Genomic DNA, 18,817 nt, shown 5'->3' with positions numbered 1-18,817 from the left:
AACGCTAGACTAGAGGACCACCAGTGTGAGCACAGACAATGTTTATGTTCTTATAAGCCTGCAAACCCCTATATACTTTGCCTGAAAATATAATGGATGCTCCCAGTTAACTATGAAACAAAATAAAACATTTCCCCCCCAAAAAATCTCCAACAACCGCAGCATTCATTTTCTCGTATAACCCCCCCCCCCACCAAGATACACTTGTGTCAAAGCTGTAAAAGGGAACTAACTCAGCTGGAGCTAATGCTTCCTTCGGAGAAAGGATTATGGACTGCTTGAAAGGGAGGTTTCCAAGAAACAGTGCAATAAGCCCCAATCCGAGAGAGAGGGATAAAATGAATGAAGGGTTTGTCTTTTGCTAAGCCAGGTTGCCAAGGCTAAAATGAAGCTGTAAACGAAGGGGAAAGATGAATACCTTGTCACAAACCATTTCATAGGGCAGCTACACAAAAGGACTGGGGCTGAATGAATACGGAACGTCTCATCTGGATGGAGGAGGCATCCTGAGGGGAGAGAGCATCAGGTATGCAAAGCCATGAGCTGACATTCATCCCAAAATGCCCCCTTTGTGAGAGAGGAACAAAGTTGGGTGTCACTTCCAAGAACAATTTATGTGTAAATCCACATGTACGGCAGCCCGGGGACAGAGCAAGAGATTTGTAGCGTCTCTTCTGTCTCAGCTTCCCCCAAAAGAATGAAAAAAGGTTGGGAACATTTTCGGTTCCCATCCTTTTTGGTAACTCTGGGAAGGCAGAACCTCCTCACCCCCCCCCCCTCCTTCCACACATAAAGCAACACCACAAAAAGGCCATCTGGCCCTAGCCCAGTGGAGTGTCTGCTGGGTGGCAGGAAAATCAAAGACAATGTTCTGGATTTCCCCCGCAACCCGGGATATGTCTCTGACAAAAGCCAATGGATCCTCTAACTGGCTGGTTTTGCAAGCAACATAAAATGTCCTTCCTTAGCAATTCAGCAGCTTGCTCTGTGTTCATCCAGGGGCTTGAAGGCCCTCTGGTGTGATCAGATTGCTTAATAATAGGGTTGTCCACTGATTTGCTCATTTTTTATTAGTGAATTTATTAAATGGAATACACTTGCACATCACCACAATCCCAAAATCAGGAAGGTCATTTTAGTCACTTTCCTTTCGGACGCTTAACATGGGCTGCTTTCGTAGCTGCAGCTATCTCCTTCCCAGCTCTGTTTCTTTAAAGCAGTCTTCTCCAACCAGGTGCCCCTCCTGATCTTTTGAACTACAGCTTCCACCAGCCCCAGCTAGCGTGATGTTTGGGACTGACGGGACGTTGTTGCCCAAAAGACCTAGAGGGCACCTGGTTGTCCAAAGCTCTGCTCTCAGTGCCTCTTTCTGTCTTTCTTGCCAAGCGCCACTTGCAGATTACTGGGCTGTTATAAATAATAAAGTAAACTTAAAATTATACCCCCAATTTTCTGTGAAGATCCAAGCTGCTTAAAAATAAAGATATTAAAAATACTTCAATATATTATCAAGAATAAATGTCATGGTGGTTCACTACAGTTCTAGTGTTGATCACAACCAACCAATCCCCCCATTAGATTTTGTGTGATAGGTATTTGGATTTGCTTAAGTCCTCAGAGTATGGTATTGTTTTAAACACTGCAGGTTGTACCCAACTAAGTCCTACCCAGAGCAGGCACAACGAAACGGATTGATCTATATAAGGGTCTACTGAACAGGATCAGCACTGGGATTAACCCTGTAAATCTGAGTGCTTCCTATAGCATGTGTAGCCAATGTGATGCCCTCCAGATTATGTTGGGCTACAACTCCCATCGTCTCTTACCACTGTTAATGCTGGCTGGCGCTGATGTGAGTTGTAGTCCAACATCTGCAGGCCATGACTTTGGGTACCCCTGCCATATAGGAATGGAAAGAATACTCCAAGAATGAATGATTAAACAGTTGTTAAAGAGCAGCATCAGCCCACTCTCAAGAAAAATGACCCTCTAAAGGTAGACTGCTCCTGGTGCTTTTACCACAAACTGTTCCATTCATATCCTCTACCCCAAAGTGGACAAATCCCCCCCTTTCCTCCTTTGAGCAAATTCATCACCACCTCATGAGTGTCAATGAAAAAGCCTTGTGGTGGGAGGTCATGTGACAGATCTGTGACTGCCCCTTCACACATCATGTGAAAGACCTATATTAACCAGACCTGCACGAGGAAGTATGATGCAAAGTCTTCCTCCATGCTTATGAATGTCATTATGTGGTCGCCAAAGTCAGCTGAAGTTGTCATCAGATTTAAGAGGCTCTATGACAACAGATAAAGCGAGGCCAATAAAGCAAGATGAGCGCCGCAACCCCAGAGTCGTCCGCAACTGGACCTAATGGTCAAGGGTCCCTTTACCTTTTATGACAACAGGCTCCCATGTGGCTTGGAGTAAAATACTGTGCTTCTATCTGAAGAATAATTCCCAAGACTCAAAATATTACAGGTCAGTTAGCCTACTTGCTCTTTCAGTTAAGAAGCTGGTTTCTTACTTCTTAGGGAAAATGTCACTCTTGGGCCTTACAATAAAACAGGCTGGTTTTTATGAAAGGCTTTTGTAATAGGTAGCTCTTTCAGCCGTCAGAATTCAAATCACAGATAAGCTGTAGGTTGCAGGAAAAAACCCCTGTACACAACCTTTGTTGATCTAGGCTTGGCTTTTGATACCCTAACTGATGAACTAATAGAACAGGAATGCCCTTAACACAACGGATACATTAAACAACCAATTCTTGACCTCTGGATGGAGATAAAGGCAAGTTAATGGTCCGGGTTTCTAACCGGTTCTTCAGTACTGCTGGCAAAACACATTAGAACATTATCAAGTCATCTTTATCATAAGCCTAGGCAAGATTACTAATCACAAAACAAAGCTCCAGGTATTTTAAAGCTCAGCCGTCCTCACAGCGACAAAGATCTAATAGCTTTTTAATTTTATTTCAACTTCAGAGACAGCAGTCAGGGCCCTCCATTTCTTAAGAGCAAACTGGTATATAGTTGCCCCCCCCCCCAGTACTACCAGCATAAAGGCAGATGACAACAACACACAGAAGATTGTGCTCCACAGATGGAGTACTGAACTTACGTCACAAGGTGGCAGCAGCACAATTTAAGAGACTGCAGGCTCAAGCATAGCACTTCAGTGGTCTGGATTTCACCCCTCTGTATGCAGTGGCTGGATCTGTGTGTCTAACCTTATATGTGAGAAGCCAATTTAGGAGCCAATCAAAGTAATTTTGTAGGTGCTACTGTTGTTCACAACCTGCAGATGGAAGGCACAGCCCAGAGGGGTGGGTTCTTCCCTGCCCCGCCCCTCTTTTCATTCGTTCATTCACTTCATTCAGAGGTTTTTAATGTACATCCATAGCTCATTGATATCAACAATGGAAGAGTAGCAATGGCCTTCACTGAAAGGGTGGCTGGACTGGCTTTCTGACTGCCCAACACTGCACTATACAATGGTTAAAAAGCTTGGGTCAAACATGGATTCATTCAGTGCTTGTTTTCTAGAAAAAGAGCTCCTGGAACTCAGCAAGAATGCCCCCCCTCCTTTTCTTAGAATGGCAATGGTGCCCACCTGAGAGGTACTGGAACTGAGTTCTGTCATGTTCCAGCTTAAAAAAGCCCTGGAGTCATTCATTCATAAACTTTGTGCAGAAGCATCAACACTGTCCAAGTCCCCACCACCACCGTTCCATGTGCCACTTTTTGAAGGGATTTGGTGCCACATAAAAAGGTAATGGAGTCAAAGGGATAAGACAAACTGAACACAGAATGCCTCTTCATCCTCTGTTATGTCATATGCATAAAAGGTAAAGGGACCCCTGACCATTAGGTCCAGTCGTGTCCGACTCTAGGGTTGCGGCGCTCATCTCGCTGTAGGCCGAGGGAGCCGGCGTTTGTCCGCAGACAGCTTCCGGGTCATGTGGCCAGCCTGACAAAGCCGCTTCTGGCGAACCAGAGCAGCGCACGGAAACGCCGTTTACTTTCCCGCCGGAGTGGTCCCTATTTATCTACTTGCACTTTGATGTGCTTTCAAACTGCTAGGTGGGCAGGAGCTGGGACCAAACAACGGGAGCTCACCCCGTCGCAAGGATTTGAACCGCTGATCTTCTGATCAGCAAGCCCTAGGTTTAACCCACAGCGCCACCTGGGTCCCTTATGTCATATGCATAGTGTGTATTTAAAACACAAAATGTACTCCAGAGCTGTTCCTGGGTTCCCTGTTCTTTCTCTTTATCGAAAAGAAATAAAATACACTTCCAAATAAAAAATGAAACAGTAAGCCAAGCCAGGCTGAAGATGCTCACCCATGTCCAATATTCGGTAAACCCAGGCTGACTCTGAGAGGTTTTCAACAGGAACAAATGGATTCAGTGTTTAGGTTTATCACTAAATAACACTTGTAGCACAGACTCATACCAAACAGGAGCTCAGTTTATTCAGTCAGTTTGTTAACATCATTGTTAATGTTTTCTACCTTAATATAAGTAATTTCAATACCAGTTTGTCCTCGCACACTTGAGTACGTCAGAGCTACTGATGCATATTACAAGGTCATGCTTGCAAGCTGTTTCTAGAAAGCTCAAAGCCATATATGCCAAAGGACTCCCTCATGAAGAATATGTTGCAGTGCAAGGGCCAGTAGAGCTGCCAGGGCCTATTTGTGACAACTGTCTTGGACCCCCCCCCCAAAAAAATCCGTTTTTTAAAAAAATGTTCTGGTCCAAGCAGAGCAAGGTGGCTGAGATAAGCTTCACACAATCCCAAGAGTGAAACAACAGGTGGGAGCCTGGAGGGAAATTTAAAGGGCACTTTGATTCAGCTTCTCAGTGTCACAGCTGCCACCATTGCCTGGTAAGTCAACCAGGACCCACCACTGAATGGTCTACCAGAGGGAAGTTTATCCAGAGACCCCTCAATCCTTGAGGTGGTCCTGGATGGAGCTCATGGACTGCAGGATGGGCAGCCGTGTTCTTAGGAGTAGGTTGGGTAGGGGTTCTTGTCCTCAACCACCTGCCCACATGGCAAGGCTGTCATGCTTCTGCCATCTGCTTTGCCACTCTCTATTTGGATCACTATGTTCCCCTACGCCTGCTTCCAGGAGCAGAAAAATAAATGTGGCACCCAGGCCCCTGGGCAGCCCTCAGGCAGCCCCTCTATTTGTCTCATAAATGGCCTAATGTACCAAAACAGAAGGGAAGGAAGCCTAAAAAAGGGCACAGCCAGGTGGACAACAAAACCACGCAGCCTCCTATGATGCCCAGAAGGGAGAGTCTGCCTTTCAATGCACACATCTGATCCAAACCTTTCCATCATGGACACCCTGTTTTTCTAGGATTGCTTTCATCCCTGCTGTGCCTTGCTCCATGGCAAATGTTCAAGCAGGTTCCAGCCCAACAAAGACACAGGTTGGCGCAGGCTATCGCATCGCGGTGACTTTTTTCATCCAGCAAGTCTTCCGAATTCACCGTCACCAGCTGTGCTCCACTTTGGTGCCCTGTACTTCTGGTAACGTCAGAAACACCTGAGCGTCAGCGAATTCCGGCTCTGCCACGGTGACCACGGGCTCAGGTGTCTGAAGCACCTGGCAAGGAAAGGACATGGATGTCATTGCTTCAGCTGGGCAGAAGAGTGCACTGGACATTCACTTTGTGGGCAAGTAGCCACTCACACTCAGCCTGGCTTTCCTTCTCACAGTATAATGGGGAGTGGGTGAAGTTGAGGCAACTCTAAGTTGGCATCAGAAGAATATATCCATACTGGGGAACTGGATCTGACAGGTTGGCAGCCAATTGTGCCCATGGACTGGAGGTTCCCCACATCTGGCCTATATCGTAACATACCAGAAAAAACATTGTGTGTGTGTGTGGGGGGGAGTTGTGTTAAGAGGCTTTGTCCTTCCTGATGGGATGACACAGAAAAGGGGCCCACATCCCTAATGGGAAAGGTATCACTGACCTGCACTACCTGGGCCATCGGAACTTGTGAACTGGCAACCACCACCTTTGGGTGCTCAGCACCAGAGTGCTGCTCCAGCTGCTCTTGTCCAGGGAAGACCTCCTCGCAGAGTGTGCAGACCAAGGAAGGCTCTGAAGGGCTGGTGTGTTTGGCGGCCAGGTGCTGCTGCAGTGCCCCCTGGAGGTGGAAAGAAGCTGAGCAGTGTGGGCAGTGGAGGGGTTGAGACCCTAAGGGAGAGAGAGAGACAGACAGTGCAGTCGTGAGTAGGCAGGGAAGTGGGAACCTCCTGGGAGAGGGGAAACAAGGGGCAAATTAGGGGGACACTCACCCAAGTGCTGGCTTTTCTCGTGGGCCTGCAGCAAAGCGATCGAAGGGAAGAGTCTCTTGCACTTCTCACACTCATGGAATGTCACTTCTAAAGGAAAGCCACAAGACCCTCAGTAGGTAGTTTATCAAAAAGAGGGTTCAGCTACAGGCCAGATATCTACTGCTCAGGAGAAGGGCTTGCAAAGCATTTTTTGGGTGGCTCCTCTAATACATTCTCTTCCAACCAACACAGCCTCAGAGCCAACAGTAAGCCAACCACCTCGGTACAGTGGATCCCACTCCCTCACAACCTGGCTGTTGTGGGATCCACCAGGCTTCTAACACTTGTCCCATCAATCCAAAACCACTGCCTAAAAAGTGAAGTGTGAAGGCACCGTGCACCCAAACCTCACCAAAATATGACAAGCGATGGAGATTTTGTGGAGATCTATCAACAGTTCCTAGGAAGAGAGTGGTGGATTCCATATACCTCCACACCCTCAGGGGAAGTCTGCCTCTGAACACTTGATGCCAGGGGAGGGCAGGGACCACCCTGCTTTTGACTTTGCCAGGAACAATGGTAGAGAAAGACAGGCTACCGAATGAGCTGGACCTTGGTCTGATCCCACAAAGCTCACTTAACAGCCAGTGCTGAGCTGGAGGTCCCGTGCCAAAGAGGCAAGACCTGTCAGGCACCAAGAGCAGAAGGCGCCAAGGTGGCACCTTTGCCCTCCGAGTCCTTTACCTGCATGCTCTTCCTTGGTGTGTCTCCTGTGGGCTGCAGTGCTGGAAAAGGTCTTATCGCAGGAGCTGCACTGCAGCGAAGAGAACTTGGAGGACCGGTGGTTCTGAGCAGCAAAGATGTCCGGGTGATGAGTCCGATTGTGGTACCACAGCCCTGACAATTGCTGGAGAGAGCAAATCCATTCTGGTTATCACAACCCACACACAGAGGGGGTTGGGCTGCAGGTTCAAAGCCTCGACTCTGGGATTCACACTGACTATAGGGATTCCACCCTCCCACCCCACCCCCAAGGTAGACAATGGCTTCTGTCTCCAAAGGAAACACTGCTACATCAATCCCTTGGCTGTTGCTAGCCCACATGCCCCCAATTGCATTTTCTATCTATCCACAAAGGGAGGTCAATGGATGCCCACAGCAGAGCCTGATCTTCAGTGAAGGCAAGTCTTTGGAAGAAGTCCAAGTAAGACTTCCCTGGTGCTCCTTCTCTGCCATCCCTGGGTGCAGAGGAGTGACCAAGTCAGAATCTGATTGCCTATTGTAAACACAGTCTTTGGAACCAATGGGCTGGTTTTATTTGGTATTTTATCATTACAAAGTCACCTTTTACTGATTTTTATTGTAAAACGCCTTGTGCAAAATATAGCTTTTTATCACGTACAAAGAGACAAAGGAGGAAATGCCCATTTTAGAATTCAACACTTTTGGATTCCCAGAGACTCAGGGGAAGCAAAGGAAGGTGTGTCTGTGTGTGCAAGGGGGAGGTGAGACCTAAGAATGGAAAGGGGGAGGGATGGTTGTCCCGTTGGCCACTGCTTCTGCCAAAGCAGACCCACCTGATAAGCTTTGTTGCAGATCTGGCAGCTGAAAGGTTTCCCCCCGACGTGGGTGACCACGTGGCGCTCCAACAGGGATGGTGCACTGAAAACCTTCCCACAGGTTGGGCATGGGTGGTACTCCCTGGAGTGGGCTGCATGGATGTGCTTCTGGTGCTCCTGCAGGGTGGGGAAGCTCATCTGGCACTTCTGGCAGTCATAGGGGTCGTCAATGTCTGAGTCCCCGTGTGGAGGGGAGGGCAGGAAGGTGGGGGTGAGGAAACAGCGAGTTCACATGCAGAGGGTTCAGGAGGAGCAGAAGGACAAAACAGGAGCTGGTTACAATCGCACAACTGTTTACCCTCCGATTATGCTGCCCTACCCTCAGGAGATACTTTGCTCCCAACCAGGAACACATTCAGTCTTAGCTAGGCATCATGTCGGTGCTCTTCATGATTCCAGCCTTGCTGGCAGAGCCCAAGCCCTTGACTATACCCTGCTGTGTGGGGCTTTTAGGCAGAGATACAGAAGAACAGCCACCACCAATAGCAGACCTCCAGCTCCTGGAAGGACAGTTGGGGTCACCCTACCTCAAGGGCTCAGCACTGCCTCCTTCTCCAAAGCAGTACCACATGCGAGAGTGTAAGCTTGAGAGCAAGAACTCACAGATTACTCATCATTATATAAAAAAATCTCTAAATAATGATGATGATGAGCAACTCCTCTAGATCTCTGGCACTGGTCCAGGAAGGGGATGCCCTCACAATAAGAGGCAGAGAGGGCGGGAAGCTGTTGCTGTCATTATTTATTGTCATTTATTATTATGAAGCTCAAGGCACTCACTGTGAAAGGTGTGCAGGTGTATGGAGAGACCGTTGGCTTGGCGGAAGCCTTTCCCACATTCCCGGCAGACGTAGGGTTTGTCACCTGTGTGGGTGCGCACGTGGCGGGAAAGCTCAATGGACTGCGCGAAGACGGCGGCACAGTACTGGCAAGCGTACATCTTCCCTGCCAAGAGAGCCAATGCAATGTGTTGAAATGAGGGCTAATATTATGGCACTGAGCCTAAGCATGGAAGGACTGGCATGCTAGATGGACCATCATCAGCTTTCCAGAATACCCAAGCAGTGCCTGGTCTTGGAGCAGTGTTAGAAAATCAGATATGTAAGCTAGGCGCCAAGTGGCTCCTTAAACCAAGGTTGCAGTTGCCAAAATGATTGATTCTCAATTAAACATCCAGCTAGTTCAGATGACAATCTTGAGTCAGGTTAAGAGCTCGGTGACCTTAAAGATGAAAAGTCACTTGACCCAGAGACAGCCCACATACATACAGTATTGGCTTATTCTGACCTGTTTTTCTTAATGGTGACTGCTCCTGCTCAGGCTGTGCAGAAAAAGCATTTGGGTTCCTGAAATTCATTCCAATTGTGCCGATAAAATATTAGCGACAGAATTCTACAGGATGGGGTATGAGTGTGTGAAAACAGTCCAGATCCAATGACCTCCAGGCATGCACCTCCGGATGGTGGATGTGTCAGATGCCATCCTGGCACCCAGGCAGCTTCACTTGGTCAGAAGTGTTCAAAATCCAGGTGCAAAATGCGCCTGGCTAATCTCAAACACTGTCTCAGAGTGACAGGGATCAGCTGGAAGACAGCAAGAGGAGCCAAAAAAGGTGGCTGAGGGACAGAGGGCAGTAACCCATTTTGGGGTCTTCAAAGCTGTGATGAGGTCAGGTAGCCCCACAAGGGAAGCACTCACACACCCCAACTTTCAGTACCCAGCAACTAGGGCCCCTGTGAAGTTTGGCCTCCTCCACACAGCGGGGCTCAGTGCTGCTTGCCAAGGTGCCTTTCCCTGTCTCCCAGCCCTGCTATGCAGCAGCACATCACAGCCCAACCCCTGCTCGGCAGGGTCCCCAGTTCTTTGCTAGCTTCCCTGACTCCTGTCTAGTTGCTGCAGTCGGAGGCTGACCCGGAGGAGTGCCTGGCCTCACCTTTGGCGTGCTTCTTCTTGGTATGGTAGGCGAGGGCCGAAGCTTGGGCAAAGCTCATCAGGCAGTGCTTGCAGGCGAAGGGCTGGTCACCCGTGTGCAGGCGCTGGTGGTTCTTGAGCGTGGAGTTGGCAGCAAACTTGGCGCCACACTCTTCACAGGAAAAGGGCTTCTCGTCAAAGTGCTCCGTCAGTTTGTGGTACTGCATCCCTGAGGGGAGGTGGGGAGGGAGAAGGAAAAGCAGCAGGTGGGGCGGGAAGCCTTCAGCTCCCCAGCACACCACATGCAGCCTTTTCAGATCAGCTTCCCGAGGGACACAGAGCTGCTCACCACCGCCTGCTCAAACAGGGCCCGGGCTGCAGCGGAGGGGATTCATGCTGGGAAAAGTCCCTGCTGTGGGAAGGGCCCTCTCTCAAGCTTTTCCTGGGCATGGTAAGGAAGTGGCATTCACTCGCACAGCCCTCACAATGTGCCCAGAGAAAGTCATCTAGACTGGGCCAAGCAGAGTGGGTGGAGCAGGGCTAATTCTCCAGCCTCAAGGCTTTGAAATGGGCTGCCAAGCCTGCTCCCTCCACCTCAGCCAGGCTCAGCAGGCATCTGGATCTAGAACAGGGTTTCTCAAACTTGGGTCATCAGCTGCTTTTGGACTACAGTTCCCATCATTCCTGGCCACTGGTCCAGATAGCTAGGGATGATGTCCAAAAACAACTGGAGACCCAAGTTTGAGAAACCCCAATCTAGAGGATGACTGGACCCCTGCGGTTTCACTTCTGAATGCAGAGGGGGTCTGACTGTAAATGAAGAGATAAAAGTGAAGCCTGCAGCTCCCAGCAGCCCTGTGGCTAGCCATACCTGATGTGTGTGCAAACTCCCGCCCACAAATGTCGCAGGCCACAGGGAGGCGGGGCTTCTTGGGCTTCTTCTTCCGCAGGGAGGCACCTGGCTTGCCGTGAGCCTCCACCTGGTGCTTCTCCAGCTCTGCCTTGGAGGCCTTCACCTCGCCACACTCTGAGCACTGTGCCGGCTTCTGGTGGGCCACCCGGCAGCGCTTCTCGTGCACCTTCAGGCGGCAGTAGAAGCGAAAGCTTTTCCCGCAGGCCTTGCAGGCAAAGCTCTTTGGGGAGGCGGCCCCCTTGGGGGCCTCTGGGCTTTGCCCCCCCTTGGGCTCCGCTTTGCCCACCGCTTCAACCTGAGACATGCTGTTCACCTTCCATTTCCAGACACTGGCCTTCCCTCCATCGACAGCTGTCAAGAGCCCTGTGGAAGAACAAAGAAGAAGAAGAAGAGTTTGGATTTGATATCCTGCTTTTCACTACCCGAAGGAGTCTCAAAGTGGCTAACATTCTCCTTTCCCTTCCTCCCCCACAACAAACACTCTGTGAGGTGAGTGGGGCTGAGAGACTTCAAAGAAGTGTGACTAGCCCAAGGTCACCCAGCAGCTGCATGTGGAGGAGCGGAGACGCGAACCCGGTTCCCCAGATTACAAGTCTACCGCTCTTAACCACTACACCACACTGGCTCTCCAAAAGGAAACAGTCACTCTGAGGCATGTGGACCATGGCTTCAGGGCCATCAGCAGGAGCCAAAAATATCTGTAGAACAATATGCTGAGCACTGCTTCCAGAGAACCTTTGTAAGGGTCAAGTTTGTAGCTTCTAGCTTACTAGAAGTTTCTAGCGTCTAGCTTACTAGTTTCTATTAAGTGCTTCCAAGCATCAGGACAGTTTCAGAGGAATTCCCAGGAGTGGTCAGCAGTAGCAACTGCTTCAGCTTCTTATCTACCCCCTTGCCAAGCAAAACTTACACCAACTGTGTAAAACAATAGGAATTCTGAAGCATACTTCAACGGGTGCAACATATGCAGGTCACATAGCTTTAATCTTTGTAGCACCTGAGGCAAAAACCTTGTACCACTTCCCAAAAGCTACTTAGAAAGTGCAAGACAGGCTGGGCAATGAGGATCAACTACCTCAAGGTCAGGCGGCTTGAAAGGAAGGAGAAATCCCAAAGCAGGATCTGCAAGGACATGCCTGCACCTGCGGGGGACACCACTCTTCCCATGCACTGCACAGCTCAGCAACAGTAGAAATGGGTTTTTGCTACAAGGGTCTATATTTTGCATTTTTTTACTTTTGTTTTCGGTGTATCTGCTGTTTTTTTTTTTTATAAAAAAAACCTTTTCCTATTTTTCTTGTACATTGTATTCAGACGATTGTGTAGAAGTTGATTGATAACAATACTTAAAAACCTGAAAATCTATTCTACCTTTAATTAAGCAAGTTTCTAGGCCTTCAGTGTGCAAGGGAGGGGGGTTGGGTCTGGTGGAATCTCTTATAAAATAATAATAATAATAATAATAATAATAATAATAATAATAATAATAATAATAATTTATTGTTTATATCCCACCCATCTGGCTGGGTTTCCCCAGCCACTCTGAGCGGCTCCCAACAGAATATTAAAAACACGATAAAACATCAAACATTAAAAACTTCTCTAAACAGGGCCGCCTTCAGGGGACTGAGCAGGGTTTTCAGGGTTAGAGAATGCTTCCATGGACTGCACCACTCTTTCCTCCTCCCCATGGCAGGCAGGAGTAGAAGGAACCAGGCAAAATCAGCTGCCATGTGGAAGTGTCTTCCACACTTTCCTCTGGCTGCTCTCCCCTACTGGATCCTTGTACAACAACCAGGCCCCTCATGCAACAACCCAAGACTGTAGGCCTTTGAGTGCTGCCTCTACTCTGCAATGAAAGCATTATTCTGCTTCCTTTTGCTCCAGCATCTCAGCAGCCCCTTGAAAGAAGCTGGGAGTGGCTCTGGGCAGCATTCAGCCTCCTGGCTGTGGGTTCTTGAACTGACCCGCAGAGGGAGTCTCTTTGCAGTGAGCTGCTCCCCCCACTCTCCCTTTGCCTCAATTTCTGCCAAACTGACCACAAAACAACGCACCTGTCAAACATGCACACAAATGTGTATGTTGCCAATTGCAGGCTGGGGCTGGGCGTGTCCCTCACCATGTGCCTAGAGAGTGGCATATACAAGGCAGAAAGATTCTCACCAGCTTGCTGTAGTTCCTGCATCACTGTCTGCAGGCCTGGGAAGGACTCCTGAATGCTGCAGAGGAGCTGGCATATCTGGGTGGCAGGAAGCGGCTTGTGGGTCCGGGCACTGCTCAGAGCTGCCCTCCAGGAGGTCACAGGGGCCACCTCCTGCAGGCAAGTGCTCACCAACTGGGAAAAGCCACAGAAGAAACACACAATGAAGAGAGTCCCCCTACCCTGCTGCATGGCAGGATTATTTGACCTCTCCACTGGGTGCCTGAGCAGGTGCAGATGCTCCCCATGTGTGGCACGGGGGACTAGATCAACCCAGAAGGTCCAGCGAGTTCAGCCCCATGCCTCTGGGAGCTGCCAAGCAGGGAGATAAAAGACAGCAGCACTGTTCTGTCAAACCCCAGTCGTTTATTGACTCCTAAACATGCCCTGAGAGTCTATAGGGCAAGGAATGGTTTTCATGTGTAGATAGATAGATAGATAAATAAATAAATAAGAAATGCAACACAGAAGCTCTTTTGAGCTACAGCGGTGGAGGGCTGTTGCTGATCAACTTCCTCACTGAATGTGTCCGTTTGTATCTTGTGGCAGTGAATCACATAAGCTAATAATGCATTTGATGAAGAAGCAGCAGCACCACATTTCCGGTCATCGGGGGTGAAGTTGCGATGGGGTTAAGACCAAGTTGTGAAGCACACATTCACCTGGCCATTGGTTGTCTCAATCCACCCAGCAGACATCCTGCTACAGACTTAGCATACCTGAGATATACACACCTGGCATCCAGGGACAGCATCCTGAACCTCCTTGGCTGGTTTGGCCAGGTCTGCTTCTACTGGTGGCAACTCCTCTAGACCAGCTCCCTGCTGGAGGGCCTGGGAAATCAGCTTGCGATGCCTCAGTAGTATTTCTGTGGCAATGCTGTCACTAGAGCCAACTATGGAAATGGGGGGTGGGGTGTCAAATTACCAACTAAAGGGCTACTGCAGAGCCTCAGCTTCCCAACAGTCATGCCATTCCCCTGCCCCATTATGCACTCCCCGTTGTGAGAAATCTTCAAACTGTCTCTTGGAGCCTGCATAACCCAGATGGGATGGTTTCAAACTTATGGAGGACATGTAGGAACAGGCCATCCTAAGCAAGCAAGGAGACCAGCCGTACACAGAAAGCGTGTGTTGTGGGTGAAGACTCTCCTGCATGTCACAAAGACCATCTGAGGCCTTGTTGGACAAGGTGGGAGTGGGCACGCCTCCGTGCCATGATACTGAGTGAAAGCTTGGTTGGGGCCATAGCCTTCAAAGCCTTTTCTGAACAGTCACCACTGCCAAATTGTTACCCCAAGGGTACCTGTGCTGTCAGAGCCAACTGCTGCAGCCACCCAACGGTCCATTAGGAGACCCAGGCCAGGGAAAGGAGCTTTCAGGGCCCCAAGAAACTTGGATAGGGCCTCTGGGCTCAGGATCTTCTCCTCCTTGAACAGATTCTCTGCAGTTTCCCTGGGTGAGCTGCCTTCAGAGCAGTCCATGGCAGCCTGCAAGGACAATTACACAGCTAAGCAGGAGATTCTGAGAAATGTAGCAAACGCACAAGCAATGCTCCCCCGCCCTCATACGCACCTTGATGCAGTCTGCTGTAGCTGAAATTTTGAAACACATACACTATTTCAAGTATGTTTCAGAAATCTAACCTGGCAGTGACAGGATCTGTGTATTCCAAGAAATATTTCAGTTGGGCACCAATTCTGTGCAAAGGAACCACTGATGCTTAATAGCTATCAAGAGCAATGCAAACTGGGAAAAGCTTACCTATTTAATTCATTTATATACCACCAATTAGGGTATGAACTCTTGCAAGGTATCTTACAAAAGATATATAAATATATGATAAACATTAAAAAGAGACAAACTGATTTAAAATAACTGACAGAAGCACCAGCTAATGCATGAATCCAGCTTAAGACCTTGAGATCATGTAGTCCCAACTCCCTTCTAATGCCCCATACAGGGATCGAACCTGCAACCTTCGTGTTATCAGCACCATGCTCTAACTAACTGAGCTATCCATCATGAAGTGACCTGGGCAACTCTGCCTATCCGCTTGACATATTGGCAGAAAGGAAGGAGGCATTAGTGGGAGAGGAAAGGGTGATGTGGGTAAGAAGGGAGTGGCAAAAAGACAGGGGCATGCCCATGCCTTTCCCTTTTTCCAGTTTACCTGCTTTTCTGCTCCAGAGAGGAAAGCATCATCCTCTGATGTGTCCAAGAGCCCTTGGATGGGCCTCAGCTGTGTCAAATCCGTTAGAAGCTCTTCCTTACTTTCCTGGGGCACGGCAGCTGTAGGCTTCACCTCTTCTGAGCTTCCTATGAAAAGAGGAAGCCCAGAAAGTCAAAGGGAGAAAGGCCAGTGGAAGGAGGATGAAAGCAGGGGCTATTGTCTTCCTCTTCTGAGAATTGTTCACCAAGCGAGAGAACACTGCATACTATGCACACCAAGCATACATAATGGATATATGTTCCCAATTGATCACTGCACTCTGCAGCAGATTTCATCTGGGAGTGCATTCCATGTTGGCATCTACTGAAGACCTCCTTCCAAAATGCCTTGAAAGTGCAGATTTTTATCCCAGCCTTTATTCATCTAGAAACTGTATTCCTTTTTTCTTTGTTACTGTTGATGCCTTGTTGCTAAATTGCTTTGGGATGTTTCATGGGAAGTGAGTCACAAATGAGTGCAAGGGAGCATTCTGGTGGGAATGTTTATGCTAAAAAACCAAAATGTCTTAATTACCTAATAGGTGCTGCTGGAGGAGTTTCTTGGGAAGAGCTTTGCTTCTCCCACCTAGGCTCCTGATTAAGATGGTGCATCTCCCTCCTCTTGCAGACAAGGGGAAAAGCATGCATTGACACAGGCAGAATCTCCTGGCTTTTGGCTTGCAACAGGAGCAGCAGCTCACAGCATCAAGTGACGACTTCCATGTGTGAAACAGCCATCGCAGGGCAACCGCCACAAACAAGGCTGTCTCTGCACAGAGTCAAACGCAAACTTTTCAACTGTGGCAGTTCACTAATTGACCTCAAAGTTGTCAGACAAGGTACATACATACATACATGTATGAATCAGTCCACTGGGTAGAATTACAACAGGCAAAGTTACTCTATAGTTTATTAGGAGCAGGCAATGTCAAGGTGACACTCTCACCTGTACCTCCAACCAGGTCTTTCTCCTCTGGCAGTTTGGTGCTCTCCCATTCCTCACAAATGCTCTGGCCACCTGGACACAGAGGGAGAACTTTGGGATCCTGGCTATGAGAATCAGGAAGCCGAGTTTCCTTGCCTGAAGCTTTCTGACATGTGCTCTGTCCTTGCACTCTGGTGGGGTCCACAGAGTCTGCAGAGCCAGAAGAAACCTGCTCAGGATGCAACATCACTTTGACACTGAGTTTTGCAGCATGAGAACTGTCCAAAGTGGCAACACCTTTACTAGATGCATCCTCTGCCTGAACAGAAATGTCCCTCAGCACTTCTTCTTGACTTGGAAAGCTCAGAAGGTCCCCAAGAAGGGTTTTGCAACTGACAGCCACATCAAACATCTGCAGACTGTCTGCCACAGATATGATGTTGGTGAAATTGTGCTTCCCAGGAGGCAGCTTGCCTGTATATATCATTTCTAGCAGGAGCGCAAATTCATCTGGGGCAACGACAGAAGCATCAATGGAGACTGTGTCTGTGCCATCCAGCACAGACCTGAACAACACACTGGCTGCTGCCAGCACAACCTTGTGTGCTCGGAAATGCATCGTCCCAACCAAGATGCTACAGTCACAGAACTGCTGTTCCCTGCAGAGTGTATGGAGCTGTTGAAGTAGTTGCTGGCTGTAGTTTGGAAGATCCATAGCTCCCTGGAAGTCTCTGTTCTCTTCACGTTATGTATAGTTTTGCTCCCAATCAACTGTACACAGATGAGAAGAGCAGCAAATTAGTTGCATTGACTGCACTTGTTCCCTTCCCCAAACTATCACTGTGATCAAACCTGTGGCGTTGCCACGAACAAAGGTGAACAACCTTGGGACACTACTGCTTTCCACCTGTAACACCCAACTACACTTTGAGTAAGAAGGTATTTCCCCCAAACAGGGTAATACTATTTAGAGACCTCTGCTCTGCTCTCTAGTTGTGCCTGCTGTGTCACACTTGTCTTCCTTTCAATCCTTCCTCAAAACCTACATTTTCTGGCTCAACCTCCTTGTTCCCATTCCTTACTGCAAACCTCATCATGTAAGGAAACTAGGAGGGCCATCTTAGGTGGATACAAATTGCTTTTGTTCCCCTTTCCCCAGCCTCTCCTGCTTCCCCATGTGCTAAACTTCAGACTGTAAGCTCCTTGGGGCAGGGACCTGCCCTCTCACACTCTGTAGAGCCTGGTTTTCGGAAATTCAAAGAGTAGTGCAACGGCATTTGCAAGCAGCCCAGTACTGCTCCAGTTTGAGAGCACGTCAGTGCAAGTAGATAAAAAGCACCGCTGTGGCAGAAAGGTAAACACTGTTTCCATGTGCTCTGGTTTCCATCACAGTGTCCTGTTGCACCAGAAGTGGTTTTAGTCATGCTGGCCACTTGGCCCGGAAAGCTGTCTGTGGACAAACACCAGCTCCCTTGGCCTGAAAAGGAGATGAGAGCCACAACCCCATAGTTGCCTTTGACTGGACTTAACCATCCAGGGGTTCTTTACCTTTTAATTTTACCCACTGCTCCTTAAATACCTGAAATGGTAGAGTTAAAGAGAAGCATGGGCCTGTTGGGGACAGGGGCTTTCAAATAGCCCAGTGCTGTTCTGTGGACCTTTGGTTTCCCACTGAATGGAAGCTCCTTGAGGAAGGAAAAGTCCCACAAAAGATGCCAGGTTACACCAAGCCGGTGCTGCCCATGGTTCACTCAAAGAACACTGGAAGCTCCAGTTTGGGGAACTGCAGGTCTTTTGAGAGGCGAACCCAGGATTCTTGAAGGGAAGTCATGCGCTGGAAACATGTGATGGGCATGAGTTTTTGGTGTGTCGACCTCCCCCCAGTCGCTTTCATGAGCTGTTTCTTATCACAAGCCGCTCTGGGAGCCTTTTTGTAAAGGGGGGGGGGGGCAACAATGAAAACTATACTCCAGCCTCGAGGCTTCTTTCCTCCCTCATTCCCTGCCGTGTCTCACAGCCCAAGAGAGCCCAACGTGGGCCGAATGCCCTTTCAAGGGAGATGCGTGGCCGGTGGCCAGCTGCGAGGGGGCGGACGCAGAGGCTCCTCCGAGTAGCACCAGCCTCCCGAGGGGCTTGTCCCGGACGAGGCCTCCCACCCTGGCGCTCTCTCTCTCCCTTGCCCGCTCGAGCCAGGCGGCGGCCTCCCGAAGGGGCCCATGCCCACTGAGAAGCCAAACGCAGAGGCCTGTCCAGAGCCAGAGGCATCGTCTTCTTCGTGGCCCCCACCCTCCCCGGACGGGTGAAGGAGAGACGACTTGGGATACGGCGAGGAGGCCCTAAATCGGGCGCCTAGGCCAGCTGCCGTTGCCATGGTTACCTTTATTGGGAGCCGCGCGGCGGCGGACACGGGCGAAGGTGGGCGCGAGGGAGGAGGAACAATAAAGCTTCAACAAGGACGGCGTCCCTCAGCCGTTTCCCCGGCCCCGCCTCCTCCCGGGCACAGAGGCGGAAACAAGAGAAGAGTCGCGCTTCACAGGCGGGCCCGGAGGCGGGACTTCCTCTCATCGCTTGTCTGTCAACGGAGGTCCACCACCCACCTCGCGTCAAATGGTTAACTTCTGAAGACCGGATTGGCCGCTGCGGGAGCGACGAGGTCACGTGAACAGCCGCGGCCTGCTCTGGAACCGCGCTCGGGGCTGGGAAGAGGGAGGCCGGTCGGCTACAGTTCTGGATTCC

The 18,817-nt window shown here is 49.5% G+C and overlaps 1 protein-coding gene across 3 annotated transcripts; it reads right to left on the bottom strand.

Annotated features, from left to right (window-relative positions):
* Positions 1–5,439: 5,439 nt before the first annotated feature.
* ZBTB40 (zinc finger and BTB domain containing 40) lies at positions 5,440–18,776 on the bottom strand. 3 transcript variants are annotated; one of them, XM_033156514.1, is made up of 14 exons: positions 18,459–18,774; positions 16,103–16,852; positions 15,119–15,264; positions 14,252–14,435; positions 13,681–13,841; positions 12,910–13,081; positions 10,705–11,109; positions 9,856–10,062; positions 8,703–8,867; positions 7,881–8,095; positions 7,048–7,210; positions 6,325–6,411; positions 6,006–6,223; positions 5,440–5,622 (listed from the first exon to the last, which is right to left on the bottom strand). In XM_033156514.1, the coding sequence occupies exons 2-14, from the start codon at positions 16,794–16,796 to the stop codon at positions 5,509–5,511; spliced, it is 2,931 nt and encodes a 976-aa protein (XP_033012405.1). In that variant the 5' UTR covers positions 16,797–16,852; positions 18,459–18,774; the 3' UTR covers positions 5,440–5,508. The 3 variants fall into 3 exon arrangements, 2 of the variants coding, with proteins under 2 accessions (XP_033012405.1, XP_033012404.1); XM_033156513.1 differs by having other exon boundaries at positions 5,441–5,622; positions 5,997–6,223; positions 18,459–18,772; XR_004427123.1 differs by lacking the exons at positions 5,440–5,622; positions 6,006–6,223 and having other exon boundaries at positions 7,881–8,039; positions 18,459–18,776.
* Between the last annotated feature and the right edge of the window lie 41 nt (positions 18,777–18,817).

This window comes from Lacerta agilis, chromosome 8 (genome assembly GCF_009819535.1).
Source record: "Lacerta agilis isolate rLacAgi1 chromosome 8, rLacAgi1.pri, whole genome shotgun sequence".
In the NCBI taxonomy this organism is placed as follows: Eukaryota; Metazoa; Chordata; class Lepidosauria; order Squamata; family Lacertidae; genus Lacerta; species Lacerta agilis.
The sequence above is the reverse complement of the archived record's forward strand: the minus strand, read 5'-3'. Positions and strand labels throughout refer to the sequence as shown.